The sequence below is a fragment of the Mesoplodon densirostris genome, chromosome 6 (assembly GCF_025265405.1).
Source record: "Mesoplodon densirostris isolate mMesDen1 chromosome 6, mMesDen1 primary haplotype, whole genome shotgun sequence".
Taxonomy (NCBI): Eukaryota; Metazoa; Chordata; class Mammalia; order Artiodactyla; family Ziphiidae; genus Mesoplodon; species Mesoplodon densirostris.
In genome coordinates this window covers 13,753,013-13,775,909 of record NC_082666.1, presented here as the reverse complement: position 1 = coordinate 13,775,909, position 22,897 = coordinate 13,753,013, and the positions used below count along the sequence as shown (strand labels likewise).

At 37.6% G+C, this 22,897-nt stretch overlaps 1 protein-coding gene across 1 annotated transcript in view; it reads right to left on the bottom strand.

Annotated features, from left to right (window-relative positions):
- C5 (complement C5) overlaps positions 1–22,897 on the bottom strand; it is a 79,726-nt gene that overhangs the window by 44,181 nt on the left and 12,648 nt on the right. The window contains exons 5-18 of the mRNA XM_060100586.1: positions 22,299–22,390; positions 19,975–20,057; positions 17,569–17,659; positions 15,443–15,557; positions 13,734–13,860; positions 11,420–11,535; positions 9,671–9,856; positions 8,264–8,467; positions 6,768–6,977; positions 6,497–6,646; positions 5,297–5,426; positions 4,260–4,322; positions 2,955–3,152; positions 897–987 (exon numbers count right to left, since the gene is read on the bottom strand). Coding sequence (XP_059956569.1) covers positions 897–987; positions 2,955–3,152; positions 4,260–4,322; positions 5,297–5,426; positions 6,497–6,646; positions 6,768–6,977; positions 8,264–8,467; positions 9,671–9,856; positions 11,420–11,535; positions 13,734–13,860; positions 15,443–15,557; positions 17,569–17,659; positions 19,975–20,057; positions 22,299–22,390 — 1,856 coding nt within the window. The remainder of the gene's footprint in view (positions 1–896; positions 988–2,954; positions 3,153–4,259; positions 4,323–5,296; positions 5,427–6,496; positions 6,647–6,767; positions 6,978–8,263; positions 8,468–9,670; positions 9,857–11,419; positions 11,536–13,733; positions 13,861–15,442; positions 15,558–17,568; positions 17,660–19,974; positions 20,058–22,298; positions 22,391–22,897) is intronic.

The window sequence follows — 22,897 nt, the reverse complement described above, 5'->3', positions numbered from 1 at the left end:
AACTTTTAAAAAGTTCAGAGGCGGTGTGCATTGATTCAACAAATTTATTTTAGTGCCTCTAGAAGCCAGACCCTATGCCAGGTCCTGAATATAAAACTAACCTGAATTTAGTCCTTGTCCTGGAAGTATTTACATTTTAATGTGGAAGACAGTCAGGTAAACAGGACATTATTATATTGTGTGATATGTGCAACAGAGTTCATTGAGAGGGGCAATACATCCAATCACTGGGTGGGGGACAGTGGTGGAAAGGTCTGAGAGGGGAAATGCTAGCCAAGGGGCAATGTCAGATGAAGTGGACAACACTGTGGAGGAGGAATCAGGCAGGACAAGGGTAGAGGCCAGGAGACCCATTAGAAGTCGGATGTCAGGCCCTGAACTCACTGCCTTGACGGCTCCTTGGAAAGTCTGTGCTTTGAGCCCCAACCCCCAACCCCCTGGCCCACCTGAGGAAGGATGACACTCAGGGAAGGGGCACTGTTTTCAGTGCCTGGTACAGAGTAGGCATTCTATAAACATGTGTTGAATAAAGGACTTTAACGAGAAAAGAACCTTTCTCCCTATTAATCAATGTTTTGTAGTTACAGATATTTCAGGATGAAAACAGCTGCATAATGCAGTGTAAAGCACACAGTTGTGCTCGGTAAAGGCTACCTGAAATGGAATGAAGTTGAATGGAATGGTACCCTTCTTCCCCAAGAGTTAATCATGACCTGGAACCAATTATTAGAAGAAATCACACGCTAAAAAAAAAGAAGTAAAATAAAATTTGACCCAATGGTGGTATAATCTTAACTCTTAAATTAAATATTGGGAAATGGGTAGTTTCCAGATTTTTGGTCAGAATATTTGCATTTTCCCATATTTTTCAGAGAAATGTCAAAGAAATATAATACCTTTTGGGGACATGATGAACTTCCCATAACCAGCTTTCTGGAAAATAAGTCCTTATTTCTGGTTTGGTTACTGGTAAAAGAGTCTTTATATCTGGGGGGAAAAGTATATTTGGTTACGGAAAAACAACATAAATTCTACTTAGAGCTGAATTTTAAAATATGGACATTAGTCAATAGCTTAAGCATTTTCGGAAAGGTCAATAAAACATTTTGTTTAGTGATTTCAACACATGTTCAAAATAGAACAATAAAGGCCTTAGGATTTCTCCACTAGTGGCACTGACAAAATGAATAAAGCCTAAAAATATGTTTAATAATTTGTTTTTTAAATTGCTAAATGTTTCATGTTTGGGAAATTATACAAGATACTAATTAGTCTATAAAGTTATTTGCATTTAAAAAATTGCAATAATTGTTTTTATTTTGTAAAATAGGGAGGTTTATATGATTATCTGCCTTACCTCAGAAATTTATTTATATTTTCTTTAATAAAAATGGACAGAAAAAAAAATAATGGACAGAATGCTTCTGTCCAAGATGCACTGATAGGGACTGGAGTTACACCTCTGCCTTAAGAAAACTAGAAAGCCAGACACAAGAGCTTTCAAATATTAGAGCATAAGTGAGCCAGGACAGTGATCCTTGAGAAAAGGGAGACAGATTGGATGAACCCTAAAATTATCCAGGTTTACTGTCTGGAGGTAGTTTACAGGCTTTAGAGCAGGGAGAGAAACCCATACAGACCCTGGCAGAGTTGCAACACCATCCATGGGAATTTGGGAGGCCAAGCTGTCTAGAACAAGGGACAGAGAGGAGGGAGCTACAGAGGCTGAATTCCAGGCAGCTGATGCCAACCCAGATGATTAGAGTTGAAAAACTGGACCACAAAAGATGGATACGTACTAGATTATTCATAAAAAATACTGTGTGTACTAAGCAAAAATCTGAAAACAACCTAAATATATCTAATAACCTGGTTTTGATAAATGGCCACAAGAATTTATTTCTGCAGAAATGTACCCACTCAGAATGATGACATTTAAGACATACTGTTAAGGACTTCCCTGGTGGCTCAGTGACTAAGAATCCGCCTGCCAATGCAGGGGACACAGGTTCGAGCCCTGGTCTGGGAAGATTCCACATGACGTGGAATAACTAAGCCCATGCGCCACAACTACTGAGCCTGTGCTCTAGAGCCCACGAGCCACAACTACTGAGCCCATGTGCCGCAGCTACTGAAGCCCTCACGCCTAGAGCCCATGCTCTGCAACAAGAGAAGCCACCGCAATGAGAAGCCTGTGCACCACAACAAAAGAATAGCCCCTGCTCACCGCAACTAGAGAAAGCCCGTGCACAGCAATGAAGACCCAACGCAGCCAAAAATAAATAAATAAATAAATATTTTTAAAAAGGAAAAAAAGTAACAACAACAACCAAAAAAGACATACTGTTAAGCAAAACAATCAAACAGGATCTGTCACTCTGCTTTTGTTTGTTTTGACTGTATATAAGTGAGTTGAAAGTCTTAAAAGTTCTGAAAACATGTTAATGAGAGTTCTATAAATTCTGAAAATGTATATTGTGGTTGAAATTGAAATAAGATTTCAACTTTATGTGAGTACATTTAAGGTTATGCTACATTTAGAAATCTTTTGCTATATGTGGTCAGTATAGGTATAAACAGAATTTTTAATGGTTGTGATATCACAGAACCATGGAATTTTAGAACTCAAAGGCATATTAGAGATCACCTGGCCCAAGCTTCTTGCTTTAAAAATGAGGAGATTGAGGCTCAGAGAGGATAAATAATCATTCACGTTTATAGAATGAGTCAGCTTCAAACTCGCCTGGGTCTTGACTACGGACTAGTGCACTCTGCTCTGTACTATATATACCTATTCTGATTCCCAAAAATGACAACAAAATTTTTTTCTTAACAGCATTTGCAAGTTATCTTTTCTACTTCCCATTTTAAATAGAGCATGTAAACCACCTTTTCTGGAAGCATCAAATTACATCAAGTTCCCCATATTTTCCAATAGAAAATGTCAAACTTACGTAGCCTTCCCAATTGGATATTTTTATGAGTCTCATTAGCACGGAACTGGCTTGCGATGGCACAACAGTTCTTGAAAGCTTTGACGCATCTTGGGCCTATCTTAATCCGAGCGGCTCGCTGCTCACAGTTTTCATCATCATTACGATAGGCTCCATCATAACAACATTTCTTCAACTTTGTATATTGGTATTTAGCAGCTGAAATGGTAATAATTCAAGTGCCCTTGATTATGCATAGAGTCAAAACATCTCAGGCTTAGAAAGGCTCTTGAGGGATACTGGATTTCTGCTGTCACAGGACTCCAGCCCCACAACAGCCATGGCTAGTTGACTGTCCAGGCCCGCTTTGGAACTACCCTAGGAATGGGAGAATGTGGCCTCATAAGGTAGTCCACTCTGATTTGCACTAAATGGTTAAGAGCTTCCTGCAACTAAGCTGAGTACTGACTTTTGAAACTGGCACCTTGGGGTCAGCACCCTTTGAGTAACATAAGTTAATGATCTGAGAAGCCTGAAAATATCTGAAGATAGTTATCATCATTATACAAGTATGTTCTTCTTCAAGCTAAAAATCCTATTTTTTTCAAACGTTTCTTGTGGTTTGTGGTTTCAAACATTTCTTCACCAGTGGCATCTTTCCTCATCATAAGTGCTTCGATTAATCAGTATCTCTCTTTTCATATCATTAAGACTTAGAATGAAGGTTAGAATTAAAATGACTCATATACAGATGGAAAGTATTATTGTACTACTATAAACATCTTTATTAGTTGAGCTCAGGGCACTGACTCCTGGTTCAATGTTCTTTCTATTATAGCATTGCCAATTATCATATCTCTGTTCTGAATAATACTTAAAAATAATTTCTGTTGGGATTATTTCCCCCCCCCAAATAATCTAAAATACTCTTAACTGTTAAATGTATGCAAGAAGAGATAGACTTCCAGGTATATCTCAAAGTTACTTAAATCATGGATTTTGTTAGAATAAAATGGAAGAATATGATTTTAATTACTAGATGAAGTTTGCAGAGAGGAAATATTTGTGACAAATAAAAGTTAATCTTTTATATTTTAGAGATAGAAATAACAAAGACTTATTTCCCTCAGATTAAGGTTATGGCAAATGAACTATTGGATTAATTTGGATTAACCTTTCCAGGGGAGGTGAGCTAGATGTCTGTACATATCTTTCTTTTCACCCATTCTATTTGAATTAGGAGAAATTAGATAATGTTTACTTTTCTCCACCTTTTGAATGACACAATCATAACCTTTTGGCAATCACATGAAACTTTTAGAGTACCTTCTTCCTCTATCTTCTTTTGCAGCGTTCTTTTTGGCCTGAGAATTTCTTTACAAGGTTCATCTGTTTTAAAAAGATAAAGAAAAAGAAGGGGAAAAAGGAGATAAAATCTCAAAAACCACAAAATTCCGTGAAATTGTTTAACTTTTTAAAACATTCACATCATTCATTCAACAAATATTGAGAACCTGCTTTCGACTAAGCACCGCACACTACACATCTCAATATGACTTGTTTTTAGAGGGGCTCACGATCTATTGTCACACAGTTTGACTTGTTTGATCTGAATTTGGTTTTTAATCCTGCAACCTTTTTGATCCACTGATTACAAGGAAATATCTAAGCTTTTAGAGTGAGCCATGTTTCCGTTAGGTATGGTATTTTAATTATTTTTGGTGTTTATATTACTACAAATAATAGTATCACGTATAATTATGAACAATTTTAAAACCACAGAAAGAAGATGATTAAGATGTGGTCCTTGCCCTTAAAGAGCTCCCAGTGCAGTGACTGAGACAAGGTGTGTAATTAAGTGTAAGAATGTACAATGATGCACTGCTATAAATAGATCTAGTCCTCCCTATGGTATTCCCCCTATTAAAGGAGGAGGTAATGATCAATTCTATATGGGGAAGAGGCCAAATTAAGGAGATGATTCTTCTTCTAGCTTCTCCAGGCTAATAAAAGGGAAAGCAGTCCTAATAAGGAAAGGCCCAAAGATGTAAAATAGTGCCACCCATAACTAACTTGGTTCTGTATGGCTTAGACATAAGGTCATGTAGAGTGAGATGAGAAACAGCTGGAAAGAGCTGGAGAGAGGATCATGGAAGGCCTTGAGTATTACAGTAAAGAATTTGTACTTTATCTTGAAGGCTAATGAAACATTTTATACAGAGGAGTTACCTAGTCATGTCATTATAAGATCAGTGTAGAGAATATTCTGGAGGAGGGACAAAACTGAGGTCTGGGAGGCAAATCATCCATGTAAATTTCAGGAATCAATTTGAAGAATAAACAAAAAGTACTGAGTGTTTTACCATTTTCTTGGGAGTCATCTGCATTTGCGTTGGTGAGGAAGGTGAGCCCAGCCAGGTGGAATACATCTGCATTGTTGCGGCCACCACCTGCCCCGCAGCCCAGGTCACTCTTCTCTAAAGTTTGAAATACCTGTCCAGAGGTAGTTAGTTAATTTAATAATTCTTAGGAGTTAACAAAAGGCAAAATGGTGAGCCTATTCAGATGTGGAAATCATTCCTCTGAAAAACTAAAGGTACAAGTTGTTACATGGTTCTAAAAAGTCTGTGAAATGCACAGCCCACTCATTTATCAGATGGGCAAAGACCAAATTTCCCAACTTCATTCCTTTAGTTTGTCCTTTTGTATTTAGAAATACTTATCTATTCAAAATTAAATCAAGAACTAAGTCTTAAGCTTTGATGAGGTGATTCTTCGAAATTGACCCCATGCTGTGTTGTACACAGGATGCATACTGCAATCAATATAATGTTCAAAAAAGAATAAATGAGTGAATATATGAATAAGTGACTTAATAAACAAGCTAATTTTTAAGTCGCTAATAGAAAAAAGAGCACAATCTCTTGCATTTTGGGGAAGAGGGCTCTAGGTTGTAAGTGGGTGAGAACTTGTTTGCGGGGGGAGGCTTTTTCCAGTTTTAATTTTGACCCCAAATGTTTTTTCCTTTCTGAATGTTTTTAACTTAATAGTTTCTCAGTTCTTTCTTCCTCCTTCAAAGAAATTCAAGCCTAGAAAATAGAAGCAGAGCTTAGGGGAGATAAATGGGAACTTAGGGGAAGTGAATCATTTTCAGATTCTTCTGGGCCACAGATTTTAATGAGTAAGAAAAAGGACACAAAACCCAAAAAACCCCCAGTGGTTGCCTATTCATTCTTCTCTGTTGCTGCTACTATAAACTCCCTGCTCCCAAATCTCCAAACCCTCCCAATCAATGGCACTTTGCCCATGAATGTAATTGCTATCATGGCATATGTTTTTAAAGTGCTTAATTCCATACTTGGAAAAGTAAAAATGGATAGACCTGGGCTTTAGAGGCTAACGTGAGGATGGCTTACCTTCCTAAGAGTCACTGTTTTGAGTAGACTATAGAAAAGCAGGTCTAGTCTTCCCTTAATTCTTCCCCCACGACTTACCCTAATGGCCACACTTTGTGAAGTATTGCATAGGGCCACCCCAGTAACCAAGGCCATGCACTACTTAACTCTTTCCAGGGGTTTCTTGGCTGTCCTTTGCACCCCGTATATAGCACTGTCCACTGCCGTTAAAGCCACCCAGGAATACAACTCAGTTGCCATATTAAGAGATACATGTTGGCCAGGGGAATATGTATCTGCACTTGGAGACAGATGAACCTATAAGGTCATTTGAAAAAGAAAATATCATTTGTATGACACAAAAACTTCACAGATAGCTGCATTTACAGCCCCTTTATTCAGAAGAAAGTTGGATTGTGACTTATAGTTTGTGGCTTACCTGGAGCTGGTTGCCACACTTTTCTTCAATATTTAACCAGACTGAGTCAGACACTAATTCTGCGGTCTGTTCTCCTGTAACAATGTAATAGACCAGGAGACGAGCTGAAGGAACCATGTTCTGTGTCACTGGAATGTTTATACTTTGATAATCTGAATCTGAAAGTTTATCCCTTGTGCCAAAGTGAACGATTTTGCCCTTGGATAAAATCTAAAAATAAACAGCAGTAGCAACGGTAATTATAAAAACAAAACATTTGCTTCAGGATGGAGCTTGGAGCTGGAGTAGAAATTACGTTAAAGAAAAAGAAAGTTAACATTGTATGGGCCTACTATGTGCCAGGAACTTTACATTTAATTAACTCTTTTAGTTCCCATAATAACCAGAAGCATAGGAATACTATCTCCATTGTGCAGATAAAGGGACTGAGGTTCAGGAATTAACTAAATGTCATACTGATTTCAGTTCAAAACCACCTAGCTACGAATTCAGAGAGCTAAAATTTGACCTCAAATCTGTTTAATGTCATCACACTGTCATTAACATCTCCTTGTTTAGTTGATTAAAAAATATAGATGAGGAGGTAGAGTGCATCTTCTTTTTCCCTAATTTCTGGCCTTAAGTTTTAAAGCCAGAGATTAGGTACTAAATTGGAGGTGTGAGGTTAAAAAAAAACCACCCTAAAAATCATATGAAGCCAAAATGTCCTCAAAGATCCCTTAAATTGTCCTTAGAGAACAGGACTGTATATGTGGTTTTGGTACGTAGTCCCTAAACAAGTCCCCTAATTATTCATCAGTCAGTATGGTCCTCATTTATTTTTAAATTTCTTCTTCAAAACTGTTGAAAAAAATCATCATCACCTGTTTGGCCTGATCATCAGAATAATTAATTCCATTTCTTGGGTAATTGTCAGGAAGCCCTTAACATTTTTTTTACATTCTTTCCTACCTTTCACTGCCAGCCTTGACTGACACCTCCGTTTAATTTAAGTGATGTAACAGGGATGTTGCTGGAGCAAGTATGATATGACTCAACCCTTAAGAACAGGATTTGGGTCCCCTCTTTTTTCCAATGAAATGCACATATTTTAAATGGGTCTAGGCATGTAATCTTTGGCCATGAAGTAGAGCAGAGGTAATGTGAGAATTTAATCAGGCTCTCTCTATGGAGGAATCAGGCTGTCTTTGGTGAAAGGCATATAACACAGAGTCAGAGGTTCCCAGGTCTAATCTAACTACAACCTTCCTCTTCCCAACTGAGTGACTGTAGTGAGTCTTTAACCTCTTTGTCCCTCAGTTTCCTCATCTGTGAAGTAGTCATGAAAATCATGCCCTGTCTCAAAGGCTTTTGAAAAACTGATTATCAAATTAGATGATGTTTTGGAAAGTGCTTTGTAAGAATATATGTAAGGGATCATTCTAACGCTTTTCTATAAGCAAAGGAAAATCAGGTGGGGGAATAGATAGGTGTAAATCTATCATTATTATACTTACCAAGTAATTATAGTGAGTTATTTTGTCAATATATGGACTTCTGGGGGTAACAACAATATTCAGATGTTCTCCCACAAGCAAAAGTTTATAGTTTTCAGTCCAGTCAATATAAAGATAACTTTGGCTGAGAGATGAATATGCTATTGCTCGGTAATCTTCGCTGGCCTGATTTTCTTCTGGAAGGTCTGGGTCCTTGGTCCTGACCTGAAAAGGAAAAAAAGTGAAAAAAGATACATGGACTGTGATGTAATGTTTTCTGTGAAACATACCTTTTCAATTCCTTTCTTTGCTTTATAAATTTCTAAAATTCACAACACCAAATTCTAAAGAAAAAAGAAATCCATTACTCCAAAGTGTTTGTACAGCTGTGGTATCAAGTAACTCTACAAAGGTTATGGACAATAATTGGGATAATATGGGATTGTGGGCTATGGTGGGAAAGTCTGGTGAAGTGAAGAGAGAAAGATGCTCCTGGAATATTGGCACCCTTCCTGAAGTGTCATGATGAGTTGGGAACTCCTTTTCCTATGGGTTGGAAGGGGAGCAGTGGGGAGGTCCTGAGGACTGGGGACAGGAGTTGTGAATGGACATCACACAGACTCTCTGGCCCAGTTTCATTGTGAAGTCGTGGCACAGAGAAGGGCTTACAAACAGAGTGGGGCAGAAATGATATCATGGCACCAATATCGGCCTTCGACAGCAGAGGGGTTGGTTAATAGCCCATGCTCGGGAGTGAGATAGGCATTGGTTTGCCTCTTGAGTACCATCATTTATTGTCTGGATAAGTTATTTAACCATAAGAAAGGTTAAAAGCCTCTGTTTCCTCAGCTGCAAAATGGTTAGCACAATGCCTAGCACTTCATACGGGCTCAGTAGATGATAGTGAATCTATGCATGCTGGGGTCATTGACATGCATTACTAACTTACTCATTTTTTATTTGGGATTGGAAACCTAAATATTATTTGCTGGGAGAGAAGACTATTAAGTGAGCTCTAAGGTAGAGTGACTCATACAGCTGGACAAAAGAGAGGCTTCCACGTTTGGCTTTTTTGTGGCCCTGAAAAGAGATAAAAAGTTGGGAGGTGGGAAACAGAGAATATTTCTATCACTGATTTCCACTGCTATACCTATTTTGATACTTCTAGATTCTAATACAGTCTTACAGACATAAGAGAAAATAATTCACCCCAAATAAAAAACTGATAGATTTATCTTCCTCAAGGACCATTCAATGAATTTGCAGATTGCCTCTGGTGCTTTTCTTTTCTTTTTTTGGATGCAAAATTGTGGAACCATTCACTGGACTCATGTATAAAATCTGCCGCATTTGTTCTGCACATTGGCCAAAACACACAGTCAAAAGTACACACTGTCCCAGAAAATTTAACAGAAGAATTCAGCTCACTTTAAACTCCAGCACCATCACTTCAGATGGGAGATTCACCACAAAAGAAGCTACTCCATCACTGGAACGTGTTACACTTTGCTTTGACTCCGAGTCGCATATCTCCTGGTTTACATCGAGCATTTGTGCACTCAGGGTCACCGGGACCCCTCCTACCAAATGATCAAGTGAATCCTTAACCTGCACCTGTTTGTCAGAACAGTCCAAATTCATTTCAAGAGCTCATCACTTCTTTTAAAGCATAACAATTCTGAAATAATTTTCCCTCCTCCTCACCAATGTATAAATTATTCATATTCAATTCAGGAAAAAGAAGCATGTTCTCAGCTTATATATAGAAAGGTTTAATCTTATTTAGTTAAATCATTCTTGAATGGATTCCCCTGTATATCGAGAAGACTCAGAATATAAATATCATCACATTAGGTCTGCCACGTAGATGTGATAAGGTCTTCTGCTATCTAATTTCTGTGTGTGTTCAATTGGTTGAGAACTGGATAAAGGAAAAAATGAGGCAATCACTTCTGGGAATGATTCTCTTGGATATGAGAAACAATAAACGCATCTTCTTTTTTCTCAAACTCTACCTCTCATTGCCATGCATATGGACATATAGAATTTCCACAAAGATATATTTTATATTATTTATTTGTATATGTGATATGAAATATATAAAATATATTTTAAAATAATAAATTCTATATAGTGACATATTTTGTGATCTTGTATTATATATTATATTAATATACTCCATAATATATTATAAATTACTATATGCATTATATAGCAATATGTTATATATTATTAAATATGTTGTATATACACTAAGAAGTTATAAGCATGTCCAAAGCTTGCTTGTGGTCTAGTAAATTTTTTGCTCTTAAAGGCCAGTGACCTACGGTAAGTAATAAATAACCCATTTTAATTATCCTAAAGTTGATTTTTAAAAGCAACACATCTTCAAAGAATAAAAAATTTCTACTCTAGCTTTGTAAAGGATAGGGAATAAAAATTTCCATTTTATAAATATAATAAAACATATATGTAATAGAGCATGTTTTATATATAATAAGATATAGAACACTAATCTACAATAAAATATAATTAAAAGGTCAAATGAATGTTTTAACTCCATACTAGCAGCATTTTAAAAAGGAAAAGTGGAGGAAGGAGAGAAAATATTGTAAAGGAGGAAAAAAAAAACATAGAGAAAAGAGTCAGGGACAGACAGAAATTGTCAAGATGGAAAGGATGGAGAACAATACAGAGAGATGAGATCAGACAGAGTTATGTACAAAGAGAATGCAGAGTGAAAAGCACAGAAATGCGCCCTCAGAGACACACAGGAAGTAAAAAATGGTGAGAGAGAGGGGTTTATTTTCAAGGAATGCTATCTCTGTCTTAAGACTTTTAAAGAGCACGTTGCCAAATAATTTTAAACTTTAGTGTTTTTTGAACTATAGACTTATGGGGTTTTATTTACATATCATTTAATGCAATGCTCATTTAGGGAATGCTTAACACAGGCTATCTTACTAAATAGTGATACTGCCCTAAGGGTTGTTATCATCCCCAAGGCTGAAGCTGGCCTGCAGTTTCCCACCACCCACCACATAGTCAGAGGGGCAGATTTCACACACAGAATGAGTTCCCTCTGTGATTTGCCTCTCCATCATCCTTCTTTCATTTGTCACCCCCATATTTTTAGAAAAAGATAATCACATTTAGCAGTTACCCCCCATCATCTACCTTGACATAAAATGGAATCCCAGGCTTCACAAAAAGAGGAGTAGCAACCAAATTCAGTTTGTAGGGAGAAAGGACATATTTGATGCCAGGAATTTCTGCTTCTTCAGAAAATCCACCTAAAGAAATGACAAGGATTATGTTGACCTTTTTTAGGAGTGTACTGATCTGTGTGGGGAGCTATTTTGTGTTCATATGTCTCCACAGACCTACTCATTCATTCATTCACTCCATTCCTGCACTCATTCATTTACCCACAGCAAGTAGGATATGGGTCTTGGTTCAGAGGGGCAGTGCACAGAAGAGTCTAAACTCTTCTCAGGAGTTTCCAAAGCCTTACACACAAGGCTTGTGGGCAGAGATGGTCCTTGTGGAAGTAGAGCAATAGGATTGGACCAAGGAAGAATTCGAGGAAGGGACACCACTTTTCACCAGTGGCCTGAGTTTCAGTTAAATATGTATAAGGCATTAAGGAGAGAAGAAAGGGTAGGCCAGAGACTAAGCCTTACAGGGCATTCACCTTTAGAGAGCAGGGATATAGAGAGAAGTGGAGAAGACATAAAAGGAGAGCTTGAGGTAGAGAGAACCCAGAGGGTCTACTGGCAAGACCCCAATAGTGTTTGTTACCCATTAGCTAAAACTTAAGCTAAACTATTAAGAATGATATACAAAGCTCTAGTATCCCCAAACTCCTTTCCAGTATGACATCCCTAATACCCCTACATATATATCCTATACTTCAGCGAAAGGAATAATCTGCTATTCTCAAAGATCAAGCTTCACCTCCCACTCTTGGTATGTTCACTCTGTGAAGGGTGCCCCACTTCATCCTGGCTGTTATCCCTGCCTCAAAACCCTACTTATCTTTCAAGACAAGACCAATCATCTTTAGGACACCGTTCTTGGTTGCTCAACAATCACCTAGGAGCTCATCTTCTTCTGAAGGTCAGTAGCATTAAGCACTTTTCTTAGAGCACATATGGAATTCCTTCTTGTTCAGAGTTTTTGTTTACTTGTCTTATAGATAATGCTTGTTTGTAAGCCACTTGAGTACTGGGATTACGCATCATTAATATTTGTAAGCCTGCATATTTAGCAGCACTCTTTGCATATCTAATAAATACTGCTTAAACTGAATTCGTTTGTAATAAATTGAGAAAAATAAAAGTAAGAAAGAAACATTAAAACAATGTCAAAAACACAGCCAGGGCAGGGAGTATAAAGTTATCATCATTCTCCCACATCTGTTGAGCATCAGATGCATACAAAGTGCTTAAAAACTTGATAATTACCTCAATTTTTCATTCTGCTACCCAGAAGGACAAATTCAAAGAGGTGGAAGGGGACTTAGGAATAATTTGATCTAACAGTCATTTTATTGAAAAAAAAAGTGGCCTCACTGTGGTTAAATTATTTGTTCAAGGTTGGTTGGGGATTCAATATAGACCTGAAAATATAAGTTACATAAATAATCAAGACATATCAGAAGTAAGAAAAGTAACCCAACTTGGAGTAATAATTAATAACTATTAAAACCATTGGAGTGGGGATTAAGAGTACTAGACAAGGTGTTAAGAATACTAAGAAAGAAGTAGGTGGAGAAAAGGAGGAGGAGGAGGAGGAGGGGGAGGAGAAGGAAGGAAGAGGCAGAGGAGGAGAGGAAGAGGAAGAGGGAGGAGGGGGAGGACAAAAAGGAGGAGGAGGGAAGGGGAAGGGGAAGGGGGAGGGGGAGGACGAGGAGGAGGAGGAAGAAGAGGTGCTGTTTTAAGTGCTTTGCATATACTGACTCTTTGATCCTCACCATAACCCTGTGAGGGATATACTATTGTTGGATCTATTTTAGAAACATTACCTACAATTTTAAACAGAATTACTGACTATTACAGAAGAAAAGGGCTTTAGGATGCACTTTGTTCAACTCCATCATTGTACAGCTAAGGGGACGAAAACAATGATCATAGTAATAACTTTCATTTCCATGATAATTTATTTAATGTTTTTACACACATAATCTCTTTGATTTTGATTCTTACTGGGTGAGAAAATTGGGGTGCCAGATGTTCACGCCAGATAAGTTGCAGACCCACTTGGAATACCAAATGGGCAGGAGTTATCCCATTCTTGCCAGTGAGGCAATAGAGACCCAGTGACTAGGGGGTGGCAGAGCTATACTCTAATCCCAGTTTTTAATGATGTAAAAAATAAAACTTAACTATAAAAGGAAGTGAACTGTGAAAGAACTGTAGAAATTATTTACACCTTGAATATGCTGTCTAAATATTTCCCAAGAGAAAGTTTAAAAAAAAACCAAACTCACCTGTAGACTCTATGACTGTCACACCAATATAAAGGTACTTGTTGTTTAAATCTTCTAGACTGCCATAGGACAATTCTTTAATTGCTGTTTCAGAGTCAAATGTGACTTGAGCAATTCCATTTATCAACTGTTTAAAGGGGGAAAATGAAAGAGTTATTTCACAGAAGAATTTATAAGGAAAAAATGAACAAAATGTGCCTTTACTAGCCTCTCAATTGAAGACAAATGTCAGAGGAATGCTTTAGTGTCACCACTAAAGTGAGTAAATGAGTCCACAGTTAAGCCCAGAATGTTATTTTCTAATCTATTTGTTTAGAATTTTGACACGGAAGCGTCTTAAACATCATTTGATTCCACAGGCCTTTTTTGTACTAGCTGGCAAAGATGACTTCTTCCAATCACTGAGTCATCATCTTTCTAGACCTCTCAGCTTACTTTTGCTCTTAACTGAGAGTTTATGGGGTTTTATGATATTTACTTTGTACTTTGCTGCTTACATATTGAAACGCTAATTTAAAAACACACAATGGGTAATGGGATATGGGGTTAAGTCACATGATATTATTTAATTATTAACCACAACAGTAAAATAGATTTTGCCTTCTTTTTTCTTCTGAAATTGAGTGTTATGAGGCCAGGGATTTTGTCTTATGTAACTTTAAATCTCAGGGCCTAGCATAGAATCTTGCATTAAAAAGAGGCATTTAATTTATATCTTAAAGAAATAAAACTGTATTTTGAAAGAACAAAGGCTAAATTACTGATGATACAAACTATGTGAATATGCAGCAGTGAGCAAAATGACATGAACCCTTACCATCCACAGTATAATGTAAAGAACACTGAACTAGAGAAAAGGGGACCAGGGCTCTACTCTGAGCTCCAGCAACCACTAGCCCTTGACCATGGACCAATAACTTCCCAGTGAGTTCATTCATTCACTTATAAATTTTCATAGAGCACCTATGTTTTGCCAGGAACCAGGCTGGCTCTGGGCATACAATGGGAATGATTCAGACCCCCAGAGAGCTTTGTGTAGAGAATGATAGGGAAGTAAATAAACCATACAATAAGAAGGGTTTCTCAGCACTACTGACATCATTTGGACAGGATAATTCTTTGTTGTGGAGCACTGCCCTGAAGGAGTTTCACAGCATCCCTGGCCTCTACCCACTAAGTGCCCGAATGATCCTCTTCCCTAGTTGTGACAACCACAAATGTCTCTGGACATTACCAAATGTCCCCTTGGGGGTAAAAGTCATCCCTGGTTGAGAACCACTGCAATAAAGTGTGAAACGTGCTCCATTGAGAGTGACTCAAGGCCTGAGGGAGTAGAAAGTGTGTCCACATTGAGACAAAGAATGAGAAGGAATTAGCTGGGCAAAGAAGAGGCAGGAGGGGACAAAGGGAAAGAGCATTCCCAAGCAGAAGGAGCAGCTCTGCAAAGACCTGGAGGCAAGAGAGACTAGGGTAATTTTGAGAAACTGGAGTGACCAGTGCAAGGGAGAAGAAAGGGAGAGATGGGCTGGCGAGGGGAGCTAATGCCAAGGACAGTGAACTTTATCCTAAGGATAGTGAGAAACCAACGGAGGATTTTAAGTTTCAATTTCCACACCTCTATAAAATGAGAGATTGGACTAGATGATTCTGAAGTCACCTTCCCTCTCTAGCATTCATGACGGATCTTTAGGTACAAGTGAACCTCTTACCACTGTGCTTTGCATTGCTTTTTGCATCATTTCTTTTTGATTATCTTTTAAGTCTTCTCTTATTCCAAAAGAGATATAAACGTCAGCCTCGTTGATGACTTTATTATAAAAATATCTGTCAAACAATCATACCATAAAATTGTTTTGCTAACAGGGTTACAATAATAAAATCTGGATAAAATATAACAATTCAAAATTACATAAAGCACTTGATACACTTTAAAGTGCCTACCATCCACTGTTATATTTCATCTTATAAAGCTACAATAATAAAGCCAAAGTACAGATTTTTATTACTATGTGCTAGATGAAAAAAACTGATCTTGAGGAGATCAAAAGAGTCAGGTCTGGGCCCCTTTCTTACAGGACACATCACTTCCTCAATGATTTTGATACCAGTGCAGAGCTGCTCTTTATCCTCTTTTATGTCTTTAAAAGCAGCATGTCCGATCTCAGAGTTATATGTTCTTTTTAAAAATTCTAACTGCATATTTCCTTTTTTAGTTTAGAATTAAAGTAATAATAAAGAAAACTTTCTGCACAGCAAATACTATAGCAAGAGCTAACTTTCCTTAGTCATAGTTTGAACAAAAAAAGTAAGTCTCTCCATTAAAAGAAGTCAATTTCCACAATTCTCTGTCAAGTGAGCCTTTTATGCTGGTTTAGATTAAGGGACAAACACTCTATTTGAGGAACAAATGCTAGTAAGAGAGGCAGTATAGGGTAGCATTTGAGGGCATGGATTCTGGAACGACAGGCCAAGTGACTTACTAGCTGTATGATCTTGGGCAAATTACTTAACATTTATGTACCTCTGTTTTTCCATTTGCAATTTGGGGATAGTAACAGTATCTACCTCATAGAGTTTTCGTAAAGCTTAAATGAGCTAATATGTACAGAGTGCTTTCAAAAGTGCCTGGCACGGGCTTCCCTGGTGGCGCAGTGGTTGAGAGTCTGCCTGCCAATGCAGGGGACACGGGTTCGTGTCACGGTCCGGGAAGATCCCACATGCCGCGGAGCGGCTGGGCCCGTGAGCCATGGTCGCTGAGCCTGTGCGTCCGGAGCCTGTGCTCCACAACGGGAGAGGCCACAACAGTGAGAGGTCCGCGTACCGCAAAAAAAAAAAGTGCCTGACACATATAGTTATATAAATCGGTTAATGTTACTAATAACTAGAGTATATCGTCATTTTTAAATGACCTAAGCTTTTGTGGTAGATTGCTTGCAAAAATAACCCCAATTCTCCACCTCCCCATGTATCCACCACTTTTGCAGCTCCTTGGGTGTGAATGGAGTTTATTTCCTTTGTGCTGGTCTTGTAATTTGCTTTGGTCAAAAGAATGTGTTGGAAGTGATGGTGTGCCAGTCCCAAAGTGTAAACCTCAAGAGGACTTTTATGCTCCCATTTTCTCTCTTTGAGCATTGCTGCTGCTACAGGCTAGCCAGTTGGTTGATGAGAAACACACATGGCCCAATCATCCTTGTAGCTTCAGTCAACTGCTAGCCAGCTGCCAGGCATGTGAGTAAGACCTCCCTAAACCAGCTGGCCCCCAGCTGACCTGCCAACTGACTGCAGGCACATGGGCGAGCCCCACTGACGTTGGCCTGGCCCAGATCAGCAGAACTGCCCAGTTGACTCATAAATGGCTATGGATTTAAGGCATTGGATCTTAGAGTAGTTATGCAGCATTAGCTGGCTGATTAAGCCATTAAAAATGACAAGAAGTGAAGGTTTCATATCTCAGTCCCAATATCCTAAGTCATGCTGGTTCCTAAACATACACATTGAACTTAAATCTTTAGGATTTTCCCCCCCATCTGGTGAATAACCAACAAAACTACAATCAGAATCAGCTAAAGTCAGTATGAGCTAATAAACTATAGGCATGGTGTCTTCTCAATCAGTCGGTTTCAAAGTCATGGAAGACATTGCCACTAAATCACAGATCTCAGCGATATATAAATTTATCAACTCAACACATTGTACACCTTAAACTTGCACAATGTTGTATGTCAATTATATCTCAATAAAACTGGAAAAAGATCACACATCTCACTCTGGTCAACTGTCACTAGAGTTGGAACTCAGTTTAGCTAGATAATCTGAAAAAAAAAAACTTTCTTACCTTGCTTTTATAGTAATTTCAAAATTATTAAAGTCCTTATAACCAATGAAATTATTTTCTGTTTCTATTGAGATAGAAAAGTGTGGCAGCACTGAAAATAAAAACAAAAAGGCAACATTACCATTTAATTTAGAGTAGTCTTTAAATCATAGCAACCAACTGTATTTCTGGATTAGTTGGATAAGCTGTTACATCAGCACAACATCCACCCTGTCATCATTATCATCAACAACAGCACTATCTTTGGGGAGCCTCCCGTTCTACCAATCAGAGGTCAATCCATCCTCTATGTACTGGAAGCCCTTCACTTATACTTTGATTTCAGCACTTATTATAGGCAATCAATTATTTCCTCCACTAGAGTATTGGCTCATTGAAACAAAAAAGACTATTCTCTCTTTATCTTTGTATGTCTCCCCCTCTCATCCTTCTCATGAATCGCAAATATAGTATGTGCTCAACAAATGTTTATTACATTCAAAATGGAAAAAGAAATTTCTTGCTTATTTAATATTTCCTTCTTTTGTCTAGTAGAAAAATCCATCCAGTCTCTAAATTCCAACATAAAACTCTCACTTTAGTCAAGAAGAGAGAGCTTACAATTAGCTACATGAAAGAACCTTCGTAAAAGAATAAAAATTAGGGTAGAAAGGAAGGAGGGTTTTTTCCTCTCTTTGGTATCTTGATTGCCCAAGAGAAAACAATTTCACCTGTCAAAATGGCACTGTCTTCTCTTTATACTAACTCAGACTGTGTACTGAGGCTTACAGATTCTAATTCTATTAACCTGCACAACAGCTAGTAGAAAATTGGTTGATTGTATGACCTTGATATTGTAGACAAAGACTGACACAGGAGAGTAAGTGAGATAGTTGGCTTCAGATATGGCTTATGTGTTTTCTAGATGGTGAAAAAGAGCAATGCAATTTGTTGCTCTTGGCTGCATTCCTATGTTATTAAAGATCAAGGCAGATGTGTTCTCCCCAGGATATGAAGTAGAGGAAAATATTTCATCCTTTCATCCAGTACCTAGGTGCCATGTAGCCTGCATACTCCTGCCAACAGTGATATACCAATGAACAGGACACAAACCCTGCCCTTGATGAGCTCACAGTCAAGCAAGGAAGACAGGCATAAGCAAAGAATTACACAAACACCTAAATGACAGATGACAGTTATGAAAACTGATATAAATAAGTACAGAGAATCCTTCCCAGGAAAGAGAATTTAGGGAAAACTTCACTGAATAAATGGCTTTTCAACTGAGACTTGAAAGGTGAGCAGGAGTTGGCTAGGCAAGAGGGAGAGGGAGGGTGTTGCAGGCAGATGGAACATCAAATGCAAAGTCACCATTCCTGAGTGGTATAAATGAGGCTGAAAGGGAGGTGGGAATGAGGAGATACTGGGAACTTTTCAAAAGAGAAATAACATGACAAAGTTTGCATTTCAAGGTTATTTTGGCTAATACCAAGCGAGAATATCTTTGAAGCAGAGATAGCAATTAGTGGGGGTTGCAGTAGACCAGGAGGGAGCCTGGTGGTAAAATCAATGAGTGGCTGCAGATAATAAGAGGTGGATGAATTTTAGATATCTACAAGAAGCAGCAAAAACACTTGGAGGAAGGGGGATCAGTCAAGATTATATGTTATTTAGAGCCTATAATCTTTAAAGTTGAGTTTCATTATAATAAATTTGCTTTGTCACTGTTTGTTAATTGTTAAAATTCATGTTGTTTATTTGCCACATTATTATGAGTCTCCTGGGGAATAAAAAAATGACTTCAAGAAAAAGAAAGTTAAATTTGATATCAGAGCACACAAATACTCTAGTAAACAACCACAAGAAATGGAAAGGTTAAGCTGTTTATATGTTAATTATTAGTCCATTAATATGATTGATTTCAAAATAAGAATATCTTAAATTTTTGGATCAATGTATTAGGAATTTGTGAGCTAGAAGGAAAATAGCACTGGACTAGGGATAAGGAAATCCAAATGTTCTTGTTCTGTCACTAACTGGTTGTAATGAATTGAGTAAATCATCTATTAGTCTTAACCAGGTTCTGTTCACCTCAACTCTGATTGTTTAAGTTTCTCCTAAAATCATAATTCTGGAAAGGACCTTAACTAGTCAAGTTCCTCAGGGTACTACGTCTCTTGAGGCTCTGTAAAGAGGAAGACAAGTCCAGAGAGACTGGTGTGCTTGTTCAGGGTTACCAAGGGCAGCTAGAACTAGAGCCTAGGCATTTGGACAACTCTTCCCACCCCCTTGAGCAGTACTTCTAACCAAACCAGCAAGTGGCCTCATCTTCATCTGGGAGTGATTTTTCATTAAGTTCATTCATGAAAAGAATTATTGCAAAAATACTAACTCTTTATAGGTAAACTTTTAATTGTCAGAAATTACCATATTCTTTAATTTCAAAATATGCGGTTCCAGTTGTTGAAAAGTCTTCTTTATATTTAGCTCGAATTGTCCATACACCATATCTATGGAAGCAAAATATTTATAATTACAGAAGTCATCAAATGGTTTTAATTCACCCAAAGAAAATCTAATCAATTCCCATTTTAAAGAGGGAGAGGTAAGTAAAGATGTATATAGCTTATGTACTTTTTTTCGACGACAGATTTTAAAACAATAAACAGAAATAACTGAGCATTTTCAAGATAATAGAAATTATTTAGTAATTAGTTTTCATACATTGTGATTTTTTTTCAGGTATTTTTATCTCAATATAATAGCTTTGATTTGAAGAGCTTATGATACTTGAAAATTTACTAATCCTGGAGCTTAATTATACTAACATAATACTAAAATACACCCTGTAGTAGAAAATCCATAACAATGTCTCTAGAAACATATAATACAGGTCAAGCCTATCCAGATGATAAAATTCACACTTCACATAAATGAAATTTTGGTTGGGGACAAAATATGGTTTGTTTAAAGAGGAAAATGATCTGAGTTTAACAACCTTCATTCAAAAATATTGACTGAGGGCTTCCCTGGTGGCGCAGTGGTTGAGAGTCCGCCTGCCGATGCTGCTGATGCAGGGGACGCAGGTTCGTGCCCGTGGGGTCCGGGAGGATCCCACGTGCCGCGGGGCGGCTGGGCCCGTGAGCCACGGCCGCTGAGCCTGCGCATCCGGAGCCTGTGCTCCGCAGCGGGAGGGGCCACAGCAGTGAGAGGCCCGCATATCGCAAAATAAAAAAAAAAATTGAGAACTGGATTAAGCACTGGAGATAAAAAATGAACAAGATAGAAGAGACCCTGTCTTCCCAGAGTTACTAGTCCATGGGAGTCCAAATTCCCACTTTTACGTTTAGTAGCAGATTGGACTTGAGCAAATTACTTAGATTCATTTGTGAAATGGGAAAAATAAAATCTATTTTGCACATTGGTTATGCAATCAATAAAGTTTAATATTATGGTTATCATCATCATTTACACAAAGAACATTTATCAAGTGCCTGTTATGTTGAGGTGCTAGTGATTCAAAAGTGACCAATACGGACAAGACCCCTGTCCTCAAGGAGTTTACAGTCTAGTGGGGAATAAAAGGCAAGTAAATTAATAAATAATTACTTACAAAACTGAGATAAGTGCCATGAAGAAAATAAACAAGAGAGTAAAAGGAAGAGAGAGACTACATTAGATCATGCATCCAGGGATAGCCTCTTTGAAAAGGGAGCATTTACCCTGTGTCCTAAAGAATGAAAGGAAGCCAGCCTTGTAAAGAGCAAGGTGAAGTACATTCTAAGCAGAGGGGACAATATGTGCAAATGTACTGGGGTAAGACAGTACTGGTCATGGCTGACATAATCTGTCATGGAGCAAATGACATAAGATGAAGTTGGAGAAATGATAATAATTATAATAAAATAATTGGATAAATTCTGTGCTATGGAGCGTGTAATATTTTCAAGGAAGTACAAAATTTAAAAAGTATCCAAATTATTTAAATTCCCCAATTTCATCCAAATTTCTAGAAAATCTTCAGTACAGTGAATTAACTGCAAACTCCATTCTAGAGGGCAGACAAAAATGACCATAAAAAGATTTTGCTTTAAAGTGATATTGTTGCCATTTTATAGGTGCACTTATCTTATTTGTCCTCCTCTAAGTTCCTTGGAGACAGGGACTGTGGATTCTTTATTTCTGTTTTGAATTTCTCATTCCCATTGTACTTTGCATATACCAGGAATGTGTTCACTAAATTTTTTTCACATTGGGTTCTGTTCTTAATCCTTTAGCATGTGGCCAAATGGAGGAAATTAATAACACCCTCCCTCTTGAAATCTGTCTTCTGGTGTTCTGTGCAGTAAAGACTACAGGGGACCAATATTTTTATAACTCTCAGAGCTAGGCATGGGATAATACCAGCCTTTTAGACTGATAGTCTATTAGATTCCTTGAAGGGTGGAGGGTTGACGGTTTTGATGGGAAGAAAAAAAAAAAGGCCTGGGGACTGTTTTTTGCCTCTTCCAAATTTTAATTTCTATATGTAAAGAGGATTGGTAGGAAGCATTGGGAGTGGTTTGTTTGTTTTGCCAGAGCCTGAGCCTAGCTTCTAATTAGACTTGAAAAGAGTTTGCATATCCTCATTTCCTTCACATCTACTCTTTGTTAACACTAGGTGGCTCCATTTGACTGGTTATCTACCTCACAACCAAAAGTTCCAGATGCGCTTTTTGGAGAAAACTTTATTAACAAATACTTTAAAATACTTAGGATTAGGTGGAATCTTGAAGTCAGGAAAAGAGATAATTCCAGTATAATCATTTTCTTCTACCATGTCAACTTCTGATCCTTCAGGATCCTTTAAATAAAAACAAACAACTTCAAATCACATAAATCACATTTTAAAAATTAACTGATTATATTGTCTTTGATCTACAGAAATATTTACTAACAAATATCCATGTCTTCAAATTAAATATGAAGGAGGAAAATCATTTAAATGTTGTGAAATGCAAATATGGCTAATTTAAGCCACTTCCCTCCCTCTTTTTGGACCCTCTTCCATCTCCTGCCTCACCGGAAAAAAAAAAAAAAGTAAATCAGTGTCCAGGGTATCCTAGTCTCAGTTATCTAGAAGAGATTCAACTCTCTATTGTACGACTTAAAAAAAAAAAGAAGTATGACAAAAACTGATGTTATAATGAATGAAATATGAACTTACATGCTTTACAGATACCTGAATCTAAATTTTTATGTGTTCATCTGAAGCTTTCCAAAGCAAATATGCTGTAAAATGCATTTATTAGCTAGACATTTTGTAAGTTTGCAGTCTATGTCAATAGTTATCCACCACAATCTTGGAACA